The sequence below is a fragment of the Protobothrops mucrosquamatus genome, unplaced genomic scaffold (genome assembly GCF_001527695.2).
Source record: "Protobothrops mucrosquamatus isolate PMUCROS unplaced genomic scaffold, P.Mucros_1.0 scaffold550, whole genome shotgun sequence".
NCBI classification, from domain to species: domain Eukaryota; kingdom Metazoa; phylum Chordata; class Lepidosauria; order Squamata; family Viperidae; genus Protobothrops; species Protobothrops mucrosquamatus.
This window is the reverse complement of record NW_015386854.1, coordinates 88,703-108,300: the sequence shown is the minus strand read 5'-3', so window position 1 is coordinate 108,300 and position 19,598 is coordinate 88,703. Positions and strand designations below refer to the sequence as shown.

The following is a 19,598-nucleotide window of genomic DNA, read 5'->3' as shown; positions in this document are numbered from 1 at the left end:
AAGCCACTATTCCTTAAGAACAAGCTTATGCACAAATATACCATGCCCATTCACATTAAATATTTTTTCCCTATGAATTCAATTGATTTATTTAAAAGTATGTTATTTTGGTTGTTGACCAGCCAAAAATAGCAAGAATCACACAGAAATAAGAAAATAGGAAAAGATAAGAAACACAGCTACCACAGGTTTACCAGATAAAGTATTTTAAATGTAGAAGTTCTTTGTATTAAGACTCCAGTGAAGATACCATTTTGAATAGTTAGCCAGATGGTTTAGACTGGATTTGGCATTTTAATTCACTTACTTCTTCCCAAGGACCCAGAATAAGGAGATGTTGTTTAATGGCGTTATTATTGTTATTAATGTTATAAAATTTTGACCCAGCTTAATTAAATCAATACTGAATTTTTTGGGATGAAGTTGCAACTTAAAAGCTGCTATCAAAGATCCAAAGGTGCTTTTTTGAGAAGCAACTAGACTTTGCTTTTCCTTGAAGATGTTTTGTTTCTCATTCAAGAAGCTATCAAAGATTTTGCCTTTCTCACAAGAATTTTGAAGTTGTCTTTCAATGTTGAATAGGCATATAATGCTTTATTTCATGCAGAGAATGTAATACTTCTATTAAACAAGTTTTAGGCACCAGGTAAATATTTCCGTATTCCTGTATTGGAATTGTTTTGGGTGTGTTAAAAAATGGTATTTTTTTTCAGTTTGTGTCACTGTTCCTATTATGCTTATGCTTACAACTGGTGATTATTGTATTCTTTTGAGTCAATATATCATGGTGCATTTAGCTGTTTATTTAATTTTATATGTTACAATATTGAGTAATTTATACACTGCTCAGTTTCAAGGTATACAGTAGTAGCCAAAATTGTGGAAACCTTTTGGGGAAAGTGCACATTAGAGGTTTGATGGCTAATAACAACACTTTTTTTGAGTAGTACCATAAAATTATATATCAATGGAAAGATAATTTAATCAAGAATATAATGTAACAAAGTTTGTTCAGTTATCTGTATTCTATTAAAGTTATAGCCAAATAACCAGAAAAAAGAAGCACAACTTGCTTAGGCTGATATCAGGTAGCTTTCCTTCATCTGATTTTAGCCAATGAGCATGAGTGTTTAGAGAGCCAGTCAGGTGTATCTTATTTTGGCAATGAGCCAATCAGATCACAGTAGGATTCAGTTATTGATGTCATGTATTGAAGCTGAGAGGAAGACATTTGTCAGTAAGTTATGTGATCGCTATCAAGTTGGTTGGGGTTTTTTGGTGTTTTTTCATTTAGTGAGCTTGTAAATTGTAATAAAATTAAAGTAATGGTGCAAAGAATTGACTGATTGCCCAGAAAGTGATGTAAAATAGTATTATTAAGTGAACAAGGCTACAGTTATAAAGAAATTAGAAGAAAAATTGGTGGAAACGTAACCAAATATGGCATTTCTAAGTTTTTGAAGAGGTAGGTATAAGGAGAGTCAGTCACTACAAAACCACACTGGTAAAGGCAGGAAAAGGTGCACAACAGCAAATGATGATAGAAGAATTAAGAGATTGTGTCTATGTGACAGAAGAAAATCATCTGGGTGTATACAAGATTAAATGGCACAATGCAATGTGAAGTTGAGTGCAAGGACTGTTCAGCACAAACTGCAGGAATTTGGCCTAAAATCTAGAATTGCACAAAAATTCCACTTTTATCTCTCAAACAAAGGTTGAAAAGACTAAACTGGGCTAAAACCCATGTTACCTGGACAGAGGAACAATGGGACAGTATTATTTGGAGTGATGAGACCAAGATCTCCCTGTTTGGTAGTCATGGCATAAAATACATAAGGAGAAGAATCAGAGAAGATTTGCATCCTGATTGCATTACATGTACCGTGATACACCCAGTCAGTATTATGATCTGGGGTTGTATGACATTAAAAGGTGTGGGCAGAATTTGTGTGATTAATGGGAATATAAATGGCCAAAAATACATTAATGAAATACTTGAGCCCAAACTGAAGCCTTCCTCACATGATCTTTTCCAAGACAATGAAGCATTTATATTTCAACAGGATTCAGCTCCATGTCATGTTGCTTCTGTGTGCAAAAAGTGGTTTCAAGATAATCATATTCCACTGCTGGAATGGCCTGGGAATAGCCCAGACCTTAACTCAATTGAAAATCTATGGAGCCGACTAAAGAAACTTGTTAGTCAGAAGCGACCCAGCAATAAAACCCAGTTAATAGAAGCAATCATTTAATCTTGGTTTCACATTCTAACAGCTGCAGAACTAAAGGACTTTGTTCACTCAATGGGAAGACATTGTAAGGCCGTAATTCATGCTAAAGTTACCCAACTAAGTATTAACTGACATGGTGATAATTTTTGTATATCTCATTTTTTCTACGTGTTTCACTTTTGTTCTTTATAACTGCTATTCTAATAGCAAATCCTTCATAAAAGCTATTGCATTACATTCTTGATGTAACTCCTGCTAGGAAAGCAGTGCCCCATCCTGATGAGCAAGTGCCAAGCTTTGATGTCACCTCTGTCCGGAAAACACTGCAGACAGTTAACATTCAGAAAGCAGCAGGCCCAGATAACATCCCTGGACATGTCCTTCTGCTCTGGACATCACACCACATTCCTACATATACGTAGCAATAAATATTAAATATTGTCCATCTTGAATATATAACAGAAGGAGGAAGCTTGAGAGTTCGCAAGGTTAATGCTGTATGGAATGAAACTCTGGCTGAATCTGGATGTTCTGCTTCAGATACCACGAAGCTTCCTCCCAGAAGGTAACAAGGAAAACAGGTCGTGAAGAGGATGTGTAGTGTCCCAGATAATCTTACGGACCCTGCTCAAGCAGTGCTTCTGTGCTATGTCCTGGATGGGAGGGAGGTGTTTGCACATGCGCAAAGGGGCAACAGGGCTTGCGAGTGGGAGATTGTCACCGGAAGCACGCCCAACAGGCAACTTGGTGATAGATGTATGGTTGCGGTGGATTATGAGAGGAATGGGGAGCAACGAAGGTGAACGATTGGATGGTAACCCCAGAGGAGGAACAGCGTTGGCGAGCGGAGGAGTAGCTTTGGGAGCGCATCCGATAGGCAACTCCTTGGTGGATGCTCAGGCTCAATCGATAACAAGAAGGGAGGGGAGCGACAGGCGAGAACAACTGGACAATCAATCCCCGGGCGTCTGCACATGCACAAGGGTAGCAATAGGACTGGTGAGCAGGAGAATGGCGCCGGAGTCACGCACCATCAACAATTCCATGACAGAGGCACAGGCGCGCCTGGTGACAAGTGTGGGGGGTAAGGATGGGCAAGAGCAACCTGACAGCCAACACTTGGATGCTTGTATGCACACCAGGGGAATAACAACAACCAGGGGTGGGAGAGCAGCCTCGGAAACTGCCAACACATTGACAAGTGCGGACCCTTTAATAACAACACGATCGGTGATAATGAGTGGACCAATGAGCCGATCGAGGAGCAGGCCGCAGAGGCAGCCAGTGATATAAATGAACTCCCAAATCCTTGTTTTTATACTCTGACGATGTCAGCAGTTTGGCTGACGAAAGCTAAGTATTCTTGTATATTAAACAATTTTGTTTATAACCTTATCCTGGTGTTCGAATTCATATGTTATATATTTAAAGAATGGGACAAGAATATATTTTGATCTTTATGATGTTCTATCTTGACCAGTCCTTCATTTAAAGATCCCCACTGTAACAAAATAAAAGAGTTGGAAGGAACCTTGGAGACCTTCGAGTCATACTACAGAGAAATTTGCCTGACATCAATACCTGGGAAGATACTGGAAAATAATAATCAAAAAACAGATCTGTGAACATCTAGAAACAAATAAAGTTATAACTAATAGCCAGCACAGGTTTGTTAAAAACAGATCATGCCAAACCAATCTTATTTCATTCTTTGACAAAGTGACTAAATTAGTAGAACAGTGAAAAATGCTGTGGACGTAGTATATTTAGACTTCAGCAAGGCATTTGACAAAGTAGACCACAACCTACTTCTTGGTAAACTAGAAAAATATGGGATTGACAGCATCACCACCAGATGGATTGTAACTGGCTGACAAACTGTACTCAATGAGTAGTCCTTAATGGCACTACATCTACATGGAGGGAAATAAGCAGTGGGGTACCACAAGGTTCTGTCTTAGGCCCAGTACTCTTCAATATCTTCATAAATGACTTAGATGAGGGAATAGAATGGGATCTCATCAAATTTGCAGATGGCACTAAGCTGGCAGGAATAGTCAACACCCCAGAAAACAAGTTCAGAATCCAAAAAGATCTTGACAGACTTGAACAATGGGTCCTATCTAACAAAGTGATATTTAATGTGGAGAAAAGCGAGGTTTTACACCTGACTTTTTCCTGGGCAGGAAAAGTCAAAGATACAAGTACAGATTAGGTGAAACCTGGCTCAAAAACAGTAATTGTGAGAGGGACTTTGGAGTCCTAATGGACAATCACTTAAACATGAGTTAGCAGTGTGTGGAAGCAGCCAAAAAAGCTAATACAATCTTTGGTTGTATAAACAGAGGCCAGTCTACAGAAAACAAGGACTAGGTGGGGACAGGATAGCAGTATTCCAGCATTTGAGAGGTTGCCACACGGAGGAGGGGTCAATTTTTTTTCCAAAGCCCCAGAAGGCAAGACAAGAAACAATGGATAGTAACTAATCAAGGAGAGAAGCAACCTGGAATTAAGGAGCAAGTTCCTAATAGTGAGGACAATTAATCAGTGGAACAGCTTGCCTTCAGTTGTTGTGCTTCATCACTCATAGTTTTTAAGAAAAGGCTGGACAACCACTTGTCTGAAATGATATAGGGACTCTTGCTTGAGCAGGAGGCTGGACTAGAAGATCTCCAAGGTCCCTTCCAGCTCTATTCTGATTGATTGAACTCCTCTCAGCAGGAACCCCATGCCCTATGCCATTTCAGACATATACACATACACACACATACTCATTCTCTTATGTGCTTATTGAGAAACAAATTGTCCATATCCATACCTTTAAAATATCTGAGTCAAACAAAGATTGATATTGATATAATATTTTGTCACCAAACTTCATTGACAGCTTCTGAATAAAAATATATTATCTGAATTGAATAAATAAATATAATTGAAAGAAATATTTTTTATTTTTCATAAATTAAATGATCTTGCACAATCTGGCAATTTATATTGTTTACTATCTAAATACAATTTTAAAACATGAAGGCACAAAACAGTTTAAGAAGAGGTTTGTTGATGTTTTTGAATATACAATAAAGATAAGCTTCCTACTCAGTGTTTATTAATACTGGAGCACATACCATAAGGACACAAGATATGCATTCCGAAACCTGCTACCCCAACTCAGATGATACTTTGTGGTAAGCATGGCACTTTCACTAGAAATCTAAGTAGGAAAAATCATAGGCATAAATGACTGTATATTAGTGAGGATCCCTTTTGAGTGAAATCATATGCAGAGCTCTATATTTCAAACATAGAGAAAAATATTAAGCATCTATAAGTTTTTTCCCAGTATTTACTTAGTTTCAGAATTATTAAATCCACATATAGAGAAATAAATACAGTCATTATACATGGACAACAGAATAGAATAGAATTTAGAGATACAAATGTATAAAATAAAAAACTGTTCTATTTATGTAGAATGTGTTGGCTTCTACTAGGTGGGTTTGTTAACATTTCTTTGTTTTCTCAGTATTGAAGCCTACTGAGCAGCCGGATTCTTCCTGTAAGTGTTTTCAATCCTTCCTTAAAATCCTTGTTTCTCAGTGAATATATGACTGGGTTACCAAGAGGAGTTACCACTGAATAAAGGAGAGCAACAATCTTATCTTGTTCTGGAGAGTAGGCTGAAGATGGCCTGATATAAGTATAGATTACAGAGGAGTAAAAAATACTGACTATAATAAAATGTGAGGAACAAGTGGAGAATGCTTTCTTCTTCCCTTCAGTGGAACGGATTCTGCAGATTGTTCTTATTATAAAAAAATAGGATGTTAAAGTGAACCCACAACAACCAACTCCTAATATCCAATCTGAAGCAGATAAGACAAAGACATTTAGAGTTGGATCTGAGCATGAGAGATGCAATAAAGGGGGAAGGTCACAAAAGAAATGATTGATAACATTGGAGTTACAAAATGACAGCTGATTCAACAATCCAGAATGAGTTGAAGTATTAACTAGACCTACCACCCACACTCCAATAGCTATGGAAGCACACACTTCCTTCCTCATGATCATGGGATACTGCAAAGGGTGACAGATAGCAGCATAGCGATCAAAAGCCATAAAGGAGAGGTGCAGTAGTTCTGTCCCTACAGCCCATATAAACATGTAGGCCTGAGTAAGGCAACCATGAAATGAGATGGTCTTCCTTCCAGTCAAGAGACTCTGGAGCAATTTAGGTATTGTAATTGAAATAGAGAATACATTCACTAAGGACAAATTGACAATGAAGAAATACATGGGTGTGTGGAGTTTCCTGAAAGTCCATATAGTGAGGATGAGGATGAAGTTGGCACTTAGGGCTGTAACATAGATGGTTATGAATATGCAAAAGAGAATTATCTGAATGTATGTTGTTGCTGATAGACCAACCAGGATGAACTCTATTATGGCTGTCCTGTTCTTTATTTCAATACTGTTGTTGCTGGTATTCTAGAGAAGTAAATAGTTTTACATTAAATATTAGTATATTTGCATAAAATTGTGATTTTTGTACATGTGACAACTTTTCTTAATTCAGCAAGAAAATTAACATCTAATGACATTATATGTTTATAATTCACAAACAATATGGATACAATAAAATGTGGAAAAATTGTCATTCTCTTTAATATAGAGAAACCAGATTTTCCTGATTATCATTAGATCCATCTTTCCTTCAGGAAATGCTAAGCCATAATAAAATGAACTCAAATTCAATTTTTGGGGAAGAACTAAAGTGTGAAGGATTATCTTGGATTGTTCAGGTCAATCAATGTACTGTCTCTGTGTTATGTAATCCAGCTACTCTATAGTATACACACACACACACACACACCATAATGAGATAAAGGAATAAGAATATGTTATGTTATATGAAGAACTAGACTGTTCTGAATTACCCCAGAATTCAACTCTTAAGAAGGTAAAGAGAGTGCCAATGTGATTAGTTGTTTAGAAATCTTTTCAGAAAACCTGCCTCTTCAGAAGAAATGACAGAAGGTTGTTTGAAAGTACATAATTATTGCTTACGTACCATTCTAACAAAAAAGCAGAAAGAGGAGGAGTGGGAAAAAGTTCCTCTGTCAGTTGTGAAATGTGAGTTGAATCATCCCTAAAGCAATTTCATCTGACTTCTACTTGCCCAGGTCACATGATAAGAATGGGGGAAAAAACTTTGTTTCAGCTATAATTCTATTTTTTATTTTATTTTAAAATTGTAGAATAGATAACTGAGTAGATCTCTTTCACTGAGTTTTATTTTCACTTGGAGAAATTTTCCTTGTCAGGAAAGATTATTTGGTTCTAATCAAAAGTTATTTCAATTGATGATAGTAATTCTTCCTCCCCTTCTCCTAACCACATACATGTGATAGTTAGTTATAAATAGACTCATATACTTTATTGCAGAATTACTAGTCATTTCAGATGGAAATAATGTTTCAGTTTCTACTGTTGCTTTGAATTTGTTGAAAAGTAAAGTGCCACCTTATTTCCCAAACACCAAGTACTATATATTTCATCCCTAAACTGCCTATATTCTCTTCTATTGATACAGTACTTATTGCAATGGCCTGGGAACACATTTTTCATGGTAAAAGTAGGCAACTACAATATGTGGAACTTTGCCTAGTTACAAATTAATGATTCCCAACATATGATCCTAATTGCAAATAGTATAATTTCTGTAGGCTATCTGTAGTTCTTAATCTATATTCAAAGGAAATGGTTTGGTCTACAAACATTTAATAGAAGCTTTCACCTTATTTGATGAAATTGGAGTAAATATATGGAGGAAATAGGTAGGATAAAGGAAAATGGTAATACTTGCCAGCATTGCTATGGTTGATGACTTTTTCTAGAAATTTCCTACTTTTTGAATTTTAGAATTATTTTCAACTTTGGCATTTGCAAAGGACAGGTCCTATTCCTGTCAAGGAGCATAATTTCTGCTGACAACTGAGTTGGTTCAGTTAGGAATGTACTTTATGAACCAAAATAATGACTAGTCAGGGGACTTTTTTACATAAAGTGATGGTGCCATTGGGAAACTGACCTTTGGGACATCATCATAATTAAACTAACTATGCAATAAATTAGTTTTTAGAATAAATGTCCTTTGCTTATTTTGTTGGTTATAGTATGAATACCGTATATCTAACCTCTACACCAATTTTATCATATTTAGAATATAAATAACAAAAACAACAATAAATTGAATTTGTAGGCCATCTAATTCTCAATGGCTCTGGGTAGCTCATAAAAATAAAATAAATAACATAAAATCAATAATGTTTTTTTTTTTAAAAAAATGGCAAGTATGATGAAGCAAGGAGCTTCCCTATTCCTCCCCAAAGGCTTGGGTAAAACCCAGGCTTCAAACTTCTTCTAAACAAGAGCAGAATAGAGGCCATCTAGATCTTGGCATAACATTGTTTCAGAGAGTAGGTGCTACTGTAGAGATCTTACAGAGTACAATGAAAGAGGACATTGTTTAACATAAGGAACCATTTGACCAAACTTTCAGGTCGTCCAGGGAGATGTTATGGAAGGTTGTCTCTCATGTGAACATGACCATGCTATAAGGGCTTTAAATGTAACAACCAGCACCTTGAATCACACCCAGAAGCAATTGACAACCAGTGCAGCTTTTGAAGTAAAGGTGTTAATTGGGCATACCAAGATATGCCCATTACTGCCCACACCATCACATTCTGGACTAGCTGATGGTTCTGGGTGTTCTCCTATGGCAGCCCCATGTAGATAACAATGCAGTAATCAAGCTGTATGGTATCTAGGGAATGAGTGATTGTCTGAATAGCCCCACATTCTAAGAGAGACCACAACTGATGCACCAAATAGAATTATGTCCAAGGCCTTCCTAGCAACAGTTGACATCTATTCTTCATGCAGGAGCTATGAATCCAGGAAGATCTCCAGATTGTGTACTAACCAAAGTCAAAGATGGAATATTCTTAGATCTGGGTGGTTTAAACATCCATAGTTATTTGGCATGATTGAGTCCATGACATACAAACCCACAAGTCTTCTAGGCACTGAGAAAGAACCTTGACAGCCTCATTTGGCTGGCCTTGGGTCAAAAAGATAACCATCCTTTTGTATATCAATTTCAAATTCTGGAAATTTCCATAGAGATTCCTGCATATAACCGTGTCCTAGAACAGGGGTAGGGAACCTTGGCTCTTTTATGACTTCTGGACTTCAATACCCAGAATTTCTGAACCAGCCATGCTGACTCGGGAATTCTGGGAGTTGGAGTCCACAATATTGGGAATGAAAGAAGGAATGATTTTGGTAATCCCAAAGTTAATTACAGAATTAACCACTCATATAATTGATGCTTCTCTAGCTATACCAGCACATGCCTCTTTCTTCAACATTGAGTTGTACCTCGAAGGACCATCAAAAGTAACATGGATCTCAAAAATGACTTATATCAGAAGTTCTGTCTGTAATCAAATTAAAAAAAAATCCTTGGGTTTCACATATGTTAAATGACATTGTCTTTTTCTGTGACAATTATAACAGAGTTAAGTTGGAGGGGATTTTGGAATTATTCTATTAGAACCCCACTGCCCAAAAGGAGTCCTCCAACCATCACAGAAAAATGGCTATCCAATTTTTGTTTGAAAACCTTCACTAATGGACCATCCATTATTGCACAAGGCAGAACGTTCCATTACTTAAAAGGTCTCATGATCAGGATTTTTTTCTTTATATGATATTTCTCTGTAAAACTACTTCTTGTCCTGTTCTTGGGGTTTATGGCGAATAAATTCACATATACTTCCATGTGACAGCCTTCAGGTATTAGAATACTGTTAGCATGTCTCTCCTTAGCTTTCTCTTCTTTACACTAAACACATCCATTCTTTTAACCATTACTTAAAAATTTTCTCTCAAAGCTGTTACCATCTTTGTTGTTTTTCTCTGCGCTCTTTTCAGTTCATCAGTAGTTTACTTTTATTGTAGCAACCAGAACTAGTCACAGAATTCCAAGTGAGATCTCACCAATGCAGTGTAGAGCAGAACAATAATTTCCTGTGACTTTGACATTATATTTTTTGAATTATCCTAAGATTTTGTTAGCTTTTTCAGCAACTACAGCATACTACTTAATGCTTATGCTTAATCAGTGATCTACCAATATATCCAAATCCTTCTTGCAGATACTGCTGAGTGGGACCACCTACCTTGCGCTTGTATACATGAAACATTTTGGTTTGAAAATTCTGATTGTGTCTTGAAAATGACATAAACTAATATGAAAATGCAAATCACTGGATAAACTCCTTATGCATAAATGTATAGCCTGGATATAGATTTATCATAATAAAGATAGGCAACCGTAATTCAAGGTATTTTTATTAGTTATATGGTGAATGTTTCCCAGCACACTCTTTACAATAAGAATTTTTCAAGTTGGCCAATATTAGTTCCAAAACTATATGCCAATGAAATATTTATTTCCACAATCAGTCATTATAGGATTTCAAACTATTTGTTGCTATTGATAAAGATCTCAAAGATGTAGCTGGGATGAGGAAAAATGATTCTATGAAATACTTGGCCTGCATTGTTATTGCTGCTGTATTTTCTTATAATTTCTCTTTCTTGAAATTTAGAATGATTTTCAGCTTATGTATTTGACAAGGAATTGATCTTATTCATTGTTACCAGAAAAAAACTGGCAACAAACAAGTTGGTTTGGTTCTGTTTTAGACATGCTTTGTGGACCAAGCTGTTGACTAGCACATTGGCTTTCCATAAAGTGAAGATTCCATTGGATTATTGATTCCTGGATTATCTTCATAATTACTCCAATCATAATAATTATTGTTCATTTTATGTATTTATGTGAGGTTCAAGTCTAATAAAATTTTAATTCAAATAATAATAATAATAATAATAATAATAATAATAATAATAATAATAATAATAATAATAATAATAATAATAATAAAGTTGGAAGGGACCTTGGAGGTCATCGAGTCCAACCCCTTGCTCAGGCAGGAACCCTACACCATTTCAGACAAATGGCTGTCCAGTCTCTTCTTAAAAACTTTCAGTGTTGGAGCATTCACCGCTTCTGGAGGCAGGTTGTTCCATTGGTTAATTGTTCTAACTGTCAGGAAGTTTCTCCTTAGTTCTAAGTTGCTTCTCTCCTTGATCAGTTTCCATCCGTTGCTTCTTGTCCTGCCTTCAGGTGCCTTGGAAAATAGCTTGACTCCCTCTTCTTTGTGGCAGCCCCTGACATATTGGAATACTGCTATCATGTCCCCCCTCGTCCTTCTCTTCATTAAACTAGACATGCCCAATTCCAGCAGCCTTTCCTTATAGTAGAAATTTAGAAACCAATAGAATACAAGTTCTATTGATGTCTAGAAAATAACTCTTCATATGAATAAATATGAATCCAGTCCCTTGTAATTTTGCTTGTACTGACTGTTTGGAACTTTGCAACTTTCTGAACAGAAGAGAATTCTAAGAACAGTGCTATTGAGCTTAGTTTTGCTAGAATGGGGTAATATAATAAACCAGCTGTTTGCAATATATGCTTTTTTAACAAATGTACTTTTAGTGGAAATGAGTTATTCTTAAGGAAAACAAAAACCCTAGATAGACAGGAATAATATAATTCTTCATTTAGTCCTGAAGCTAACTAATAATATTTTACTTCATTTCTTTTTCCTCTAAAAGGGATTCAAGCAATAATTTTAGGCTATCATTTTGCATATCAATTTCCTATTCTGGAAATTTCTATAGAAATTCTTGAGAATATCCATGTCCTAGTGTAAGGACAATGGACAAAAAATATTTTTCTTCCTAGACACTTTGGGGTATAGCTTATGGATTCATGAAAATAACTTGCAATTTAACCTATCATATACTGTTTTATAAAAATCTTCTGTTTTTATACAATGCAGACCCTCAAGTACCTGTTGGTAATCTGCACACATTAAAAAGGAAACACATATTAAACATGGAATTTGTTATAATACCTGGATGCTGTGCAACTAGATTTGGGGGAAAAGATTTAAAGTTAACCCTGACAAGGCTGAGGGGCAGCATATATTTGGGTTACCTAGCTTTACATATCTTGATTTTTTTGTCTTGTAAGGGCTGACACTTCCCCAAATGGTACACAACTTGGGGGCATCTTGGACTGCCAGTTCTGCTCAAAGACCAGATAGTAGCTGTGTCCAAGTGGACCTTTGCACAGATACTTCTTGTTCCATTTCCTGGACCAGGATGCCCTTCAGATAGTTACACATGTTCTAATCATCTCATGAATGGATTACTCAAGGTAAATATACATGGGGCTATTCTTGAAGACCACTAAAAAGCTACTGCTAATCCAGAATTTAGAGTTACAGGCAGTATCGGGCATGTCTCATGATGTCCATGTGACTCCACTTCTCTTTATGCTGCAATGGTTACCAATTGGTCTTTGGGTGCAATTCAAGGTGCTGTTAATCAGAGACCAGGTGTGGCTCAGCATGAACAAAAAGGCAGAATTCAGATTTTCTTTCTAAGTCACACATTTATTCAATTCTGGACAAAGATGGGTTCTCTCATAAGACTGGAAGAATCCCAAATGCAATTGTAAGCAAGCATGTATAGGTTTCTTTGTTTTACTTAGTTACATAATAGAAACACTTGCTTACAAGAGAAAAAGTACAAAAGTTACAAAAATGCTTATGCATGCATCCTGTAGTTATGATCCTGTAGTTCATCTGTAAGCTTGTCATTTCTTTATCAAGGTTTCCATAACTTGAAGCCTGAATTTTATTTCTGTCATTTCAATACAAGAATCCTTAAACCAATTATCAGAATCCTAATCAACAGTGCTGTTTAACACCTAGGTCCTTCATAGCATAGACACTGGTTATATAACAGAACATCTTTCTGTAGTTGTTTCTGCTCTGGGTCCCGTTGCTTAAGCATTAACATCATGTAGGATCCAGAAAGCATGCCTTCTCCCTTAAGACAGCTGACTTTAGGAATGATTTATACCCAGAGATCAAGATGGCTTCTATACTGATCATATTCAAAAAAACTATTAAATACTCTCCCAGGCTCTGGGGTAAAGTGAAGGTTGAGCCACTGTTGGATGAATTTATTTGATTGTATGTTGTTTCTGATGCCGTTCATAATTTTTCCTTGTGTTTTGTACCAATTTGCCTGTTAAATTTTGCAAACTGAAGTATGTTGCTGTCTTAATTTTACTGGTTGCTGGAGAAACATAAAACTTTATTTAAAGTTCCAAAATTTTATTTGTGTATATATGTATTTGTGTTATCAATTAAACTTTGCAAACAGACATATGTATGTGTGCATACGCATATGTGTGCATGTATGTTTTCTGGTTAAAATTTGCCAAGAAACACATCTTTAACTTTTAGAAAAAGTAAAGCTAGGATTTAAAATATTGCTGTTTTTCTTTCATTTAAAAAAACTGATAAAAAATCTCCACAAAAATAAAACCTTTTAGAAAAGGCAAAAAAGGTCACTGTAAAAAAAGGATTCTCCCTATTTAAATTGCCTATTTAAATAAAAAATAGATAAATAAATAAATAAAATTAAAGTAAAAGTTATTAGACTTATCAATTTCATAATGTACAAAACAAGATTTATTTGCAAACTACAATGAAACTTAGGGATCTATTAATTATTCTCTTTAATTAGTATTGATTTGAATGCATATAGGATTAGGGCTAAGATTAAGTTCACATTCACTCTAAAATTCACTAGAAGCTTTTATTTCTTCTTGAGGCTATTAGGTTAAACATACCATATCCAGTAGGGGTCATGGCCTGATGCCAATAACTTCATAAGAGTTTTACTTACTTCGATGATATCACTGATTAAATAAATACATTATTCCCATTAAAATTAGCATTCACTATAACTATATATTCCTGCAAAAATGTGTTTACTTCCATTAAAGGATCAAAAAAGAAAACTATAAAGCCTTTCACATGGACCTTTGTACAAATATCAGAATTCTTGTTTTTATTTACCTATTTATTAGATGTTTTTATCTATTTTAACTATTTTTATGAATGATGCAAGCATACCTAATACTACTTCCTTATTTTTTAGCCACTATAGAAAGGTAAAATGCCATTATTCTAATTATTAATAATTTGATAAAAAAGAATTAAATGAAAATGTATCTATTCATTAGAAATTCTGCTTTTCCAGAATTCTGCTTTAGAACATAGCTCCGTATTGAATCAACTGAGTAGGCTAATTCTCTTTAAAAGTGTTCTCAATCCTTCCTTGAAATCTTTGTTTCTCAGTGAATATATGATTGGATTAGCAACAGGAGTTATCACTGAATAAAGAAGCGAAATTTGTTTGTCTTGGTCTAGAGAGTAGGCTGAAGAGGGCCTGATATAAGTATAGATTACAGAGGAGTAAAAAATACTAACTATAATAAAATGTGAGGAGCAGGTAGAAAATGCTTTTTTCTTCCCTTCAGTGGAACGTATTCTGAAGATAGCTCTTATTATAAAAAAATATGATGTTAGAGTCAATCCACAACAACCAATCCCAAATATAACATCTGACAAAGATAACACAAATTCATTTATAGTTATATCTGAGCATGAGAGGTGCAGCAATGGAGGTATGTCACAGAAGAAATGATTGATAATATTGGAGTTACAAAAAAACAACTGCAACATAAGTCCAGAATGTGTAGAGGAATTGACCAATCCTACAACCCACACTCCAATAACTATGGAAGCACATACCTGCTTCCTCATGATCATAGTGTACTGCAAAGGGTGACAGATAGCTGCATAGCGATCAAAAGCCATAAAGGAGAGAAGTAAAAGTTCTGTTCCCAAAGCCCATATAAACAGATAGCTCTGTGCAATGCATCCATAAAATGAAATGGTCTTTCTTCCAGTCCAAAGACTATAGAGCAATTTAGGAGTAGTAACTGAAATAGAGATTACATTCACTAAGGACAAATTGACAATGAAGAAGTACATGGGTGTGTGGAGTTTCCTGAAAGTCCATATGGTCAGGATAAGAATGAAGTTGGCAATGAGGGCTGTAGCATAGATGAATATGAATACCCAGAAGAGGGGTTTTTGTATTTCAGTTGTTGCAGATAGCCCAACCAGGATAAACTCCAATATGGCACTCTTGTTCTTTATTTCAATATTATTGTAGCTGCTATCCTAAAGAGACACATGTTTTACTGTAATAATCAACATAGTTGCATATTTCAATAATTTATCTTGCTATTCTTCAGTTCCTGCCTCCCTCCCTAATTCTCTATCAAAAAATTGAAATCTGATTTCTTATTATATACTGTAGTTATTTTTAAATATGGAAAATTTACCAGTCTCAGATTAGTTTACAATAGTGATGAACCTGGATATTTCTGATCATTAATAGAAGCTTTTTGGTTCTAGTAGTATCAGTGGTAATCAACAGAACTAAAATCCACTAAATTCTTAATGTTTTTTTTTTAAAGTGTTTCTAATACATTTTTGGAATATGGAATAATAAATAAACAGAAACTTTAGTGATAAGGTGAGGTTTCTAATACCACTTACCATTTGTAACATAACATTTTAGCTGTTCTAGCACTGAAAATGTATCTACATATTAAAGTGTTAAATTTCTTAACTACCTCCTCTCTCTTTTTCTCTTGTATAGACAAGAAAAGATGCAACTGTGGTGTTATACAGTATAGAATCTTATGAACTGTTCATTTATGTTTTGTGATTATATGACAATTCTACCTTTTTAATTTATTAATACTGTTTAGTTCAATATTGTGCAAAAAAGAAGGAAGATGAAAAAGTTATACTTATTCGTGTGGGTTTTTGTTGGAAGCTCTTTCTTATGATGAAAGCTCCATCTTATGATTTAGGGCAGGTATGTCAAACTTGCGACATCACATGATGTCACATGACGTATCGAAGCTTTCCCCCCATTGCTGGCAATGGGGTGGGTGCGGTTTCCTCGTGACACATCTGGCCTGCGGGCCGGCAGTTTGACACCCCTGATTTAGGGGTATGCTTATTTGTTTGATTTTTCCTATATTGACATTTGGTAGATACAATTGCTTTCTATGAATATGAATGAAGGATTATATTAATGTGGACATTTTGAAATACGTAGTGAAATAAAGTGATTATACCTCTAGAAGACAGACCATTAAAGAATCCTGGGAGTTGAAGTCCACATATCTTAAAGCTGACAAGCTTGACAAGCACTGATCTAAATAATATTTGTTTGTTTGTGTGTGTGTGTGTGTGTGTGTGTGTGTGTATATATATATATATATATATATATATATATATATATATATATATATATATATATATATATATATATACTTCAAATAAAGCAATATACCACAACAATTATAAATATAAAAGGAATTGAAATTAGAGAAATTAAAATAACTAAAAAACAAGAGTGTAGAAAGGAAAGTGGGGTACCTATTCTATACCAACCACCTCCAGCTAGCAGCTTCTACTTCAGGACCCCATGCCAACTGGCATAGTTAGCTTATAAGGGTTTAAGAAAAGCTAAAAGAGAGAGGAACAGATTTTACCTCCTGGGTCAAGATGTTCCAAAGGGCAGGAGCCATGCAAGAAAAGGCTCTTTTCCTGTATTTCACCAGCTGAAATACATTGACTGATGGGATCTGCAGTAGACCTATTTTGCCAGCATCAGTGGGGCAGGCCAATCTCATTGGGAAAAGATGGCTGCACAGATATTTGGACCCATGACATAGAAGGATTTAAAAGTAATAACCAAAGACTGAATTGCACCCAGAAGCAGATCAGCAACCAAAGCAGCTTGCATAACAGTGATATTACATATGCCATTCTAGGGGCTTCTATAATTGCCTGCACCACTGCATTCAGGACCAATTGTACCTTCAAAATGCTCTTCATAGACCATATTTATTAATCTTCACCATTCCATAATTCTCCTGCTCCATTGTCTACCAATGCTCATATTTTGCTGTTTTCCAGACGAGAGGTGCAGTTCTTAATTCTCACAATGCAGGGGGACATTTTTTTTCCATATAGGGTTCAATTCCCTTACCCATGAACTTCCTATACATTGTTCTTAATAGACTTGCATATAATTGCATGCTAGTCTTACTAGCTCAGTACAAGGATTCAACTGGATTCTTCAGTTTTCTACTGCTGATAACAAGAAGATAACACCTGTATGAAGCAAAGGAACTCCGTGCTTCCAAAAGGAAAGAAAAGGGGCTGTATTCTTTTTGTTTCACCTCACTTAGAGACTGTCTCCATACCTTCAAGTGGCAATTCAAGGTGAAGGTCTGAAAGAAGAACATGCATTGAAGCATTTCCAATTGTGGAAATGGTTAAATTCGCAAGGTGACTCAAGTTACCATGAAAAGGCAAATTGCTAGCAAGTTCCCAATATTTATTGCTATGGACTAGAAATAGATCCATTCTGATAAAGTAGGTAACTATAATATGTCAGACTTTGCTTAGTTATGAAATTAATGATTCCCAACAAATATCCCTAATTAAATTTCATTGTTGTTATTCAGTCATGTCCGATTCTTGGCAACTGCCTGGACAAGTTCCTGGAGTCTTTTTTGCAAGTTTTTCAGAAGCCTGCTTTTACCACTGCCTCCTTCCTAGGGCTGATAGAAAGCAACTGGCCGAAAGTGACTCAACTGGCTTTGGGCCTAAGGCAGGACTAGAACTCATGGTCTCCTGATTTCTAGTCTGATGCTTTATCCACTATACCAAGCTGACTCTCATGATTTCAACAGACTCACTTAAATTTCAAATCTAGATGCCAGTGAAATAATTTTGTCCACTATTACTGTATATAGCAAAAGCCTTAAAACTCTTTGATGCTTCACATATGAATTATGGAAGTACTTGGGATGAAGGAAAATAATTATATGAAATACTTGCCTTCATATTTATCATTGTTGAAAGTTGTGGCATTTTCCTATATGTGAGTTTACAATTAATGTCAGCACTGGCATCTGGCAAGGTTCAGTTCCTAATCATTTCTACATCATAATGGCCTTTGACAATTGGCTTGTCCTGTTATAAACTTTGCTGTGATGAGTGGAAACTTGCATTATATAAGTCAGGATGCCAATGGGAGTGTTATCTCTGGAGCTTCATCATAATTGTTCCAATCAGGCTTTGCAGAATTTCCTGATGCAATTATATTAATGAATCATTATTGTTGGACAATTCTGTTGTGGGTTTTTTTCCTTTAAGGTAGATGAAATTCTGTTGCAACATAGTTTATATTATATTTATTGAAATAAAGAGAACTCAAGTCCTATAGATGGCAATAATCTATTCTTCATATGACTAACTTGAATCCAACTCTTTTTAATGTTGTGTGCATTGGCTGTAGGTATTTCTAAACCCTTGAAGAGAAGGAAATGCTAGGAGTGGTGTTACTCAACTCAGTTTCTCTGGAATGAGGCAGCATTTCCAAATAATCAGCTTATTTAGAAAATCTACTTACTTTACAGACATAAACCCAGAGCAAATATGCAGAAATAATGTATTTCTATTCCACCCAATTAGACTTATAGACAGAGAACATGTTTTAATTTTGAAGCAAGTTTTTGTTATATTTTTTCCCTGAAAAATAAGCTAAAAATCAAATCTTCAATCTTCACAAATGCCATGTCTACCCTTGAAAAGTATCAGAAGCTTCAATTGGTTCAAAATATGGCAGCCTGCATGGTTTTGTGCAAGTCTAGATTTGCACATGCATCATTTCTCTTGCAAGAACTGAATTGGCTGTCAATTTATTTCTGGGTCTAATTCAAGTTGTTAGTTGTCACTTTTAAAGCCCTTTATGGCTTGAGACCAAGTTACTTGAAGGACTGTCATCTCCCAGTTATATCTACCCAATCCACCAGAGTAGGAAGGCAGAATATGTTATCAGCTCCCTCTCTTAAAGAGGTCCATCTGGTAGGATCAAAAAGAAGAACATTCTCCATAGTGGCTCCCCCCCTTGTATAACATCATTCAATGAGATTGTCCCCCACTTTGATACTTTGTCAATGGGTCTGGGATGGAGCCTGTCAAGTAGTTGTTTTGATTGTTGTTTTGAAGGGGGGGGTTATTGTTTTTTGCATTGGGATTTTATTTTTGTAAGCCACCTGGAGTCGCCATTAGTAGGTGGCCATATAAGATAAACAAACAAACACAATTTTGAAGCATCATTTTCCCCAATGATTTTCTGTGGTAGGGACTTATACTTATGTAACATATCTCTCTCTCTCTCTCTCTCTCTCTCTCTCTC

The 19,598-nt window shown here is 35.6% G+C and overlaps 2 protein-coding genes across 2 annotated transcripts; both read right to left on the bottom strand.

Annotated features, from left to right (window-relative positions):
- Window positions 1–5,753: 5,753 nt before the first annotated feature.
- LOC114922636 (olfactory receptor 13G1-like) lies at window positions 5,754–10,507 on the bottom strand. The gene is made up of 2 exons (XM_029284351.1): window positions 10,484–10,507; window positions 5,754–6,722 (listed from the first exon to the last, which is right to left on the bottom strand). Exons 1-2 carry the CDS (start codon window positions 10,505–10,507, stop codon window positions 5,754–5,756), a joined length of 993 nt encoding a protein of 330 aa, XP_029140184.1.
- Window positions 10,508–14,530: 4,023 nt separating this feature from the next.
- On the bottom strand, window positions 14,531–17,271 carry LOC107288428 (olfactory receptor 13G1-like). Its single transcript, XM_015817049.2, has 2 exons — window positions 17,248–17,271; window positions 14,531–15,487 (listed from the first exon to the last, which is right to left on the bottom strand). The coding sequence occupies exons 1-2, from the start codon at window positions 17,269–17,271 to the stop codon at window positions 14,531–14,533; spliced, it is 981 nt and encodes a 326-aa protein (XP_015672535.2).
- Window positions 17,272–19,598: the final 2,327 nt, after the last annotated feature.

Bases quoted from the DNA above. Each gene is read 5' to 3' on its own strand.
- LOC114922636 (XM_029284351.1), bottom strand. From the start codon at position 10,507: ATGTTTCATGTATACAAGCGCAAG. The intron at 6,723-10,483 runs GTAGGTGGTCCC...TTACTTCTCTAG, and splicing joins TTCATGTATACAAGCGCAAG to AATACCAGCAACAACAGTAT.
- LOC107288428 (XM_015817049.2), bottom strand. From the start codon at position 17,271: ATGGAGCAGGAGAATTATGGAATG. The intron at 15,488-17,247 runs GTGAAGATTAAT...GTGTCTCTTTAG, and splicing joins AGCAGGAGAATTATGGAATG to GATAGCAGCTACAATAATAT.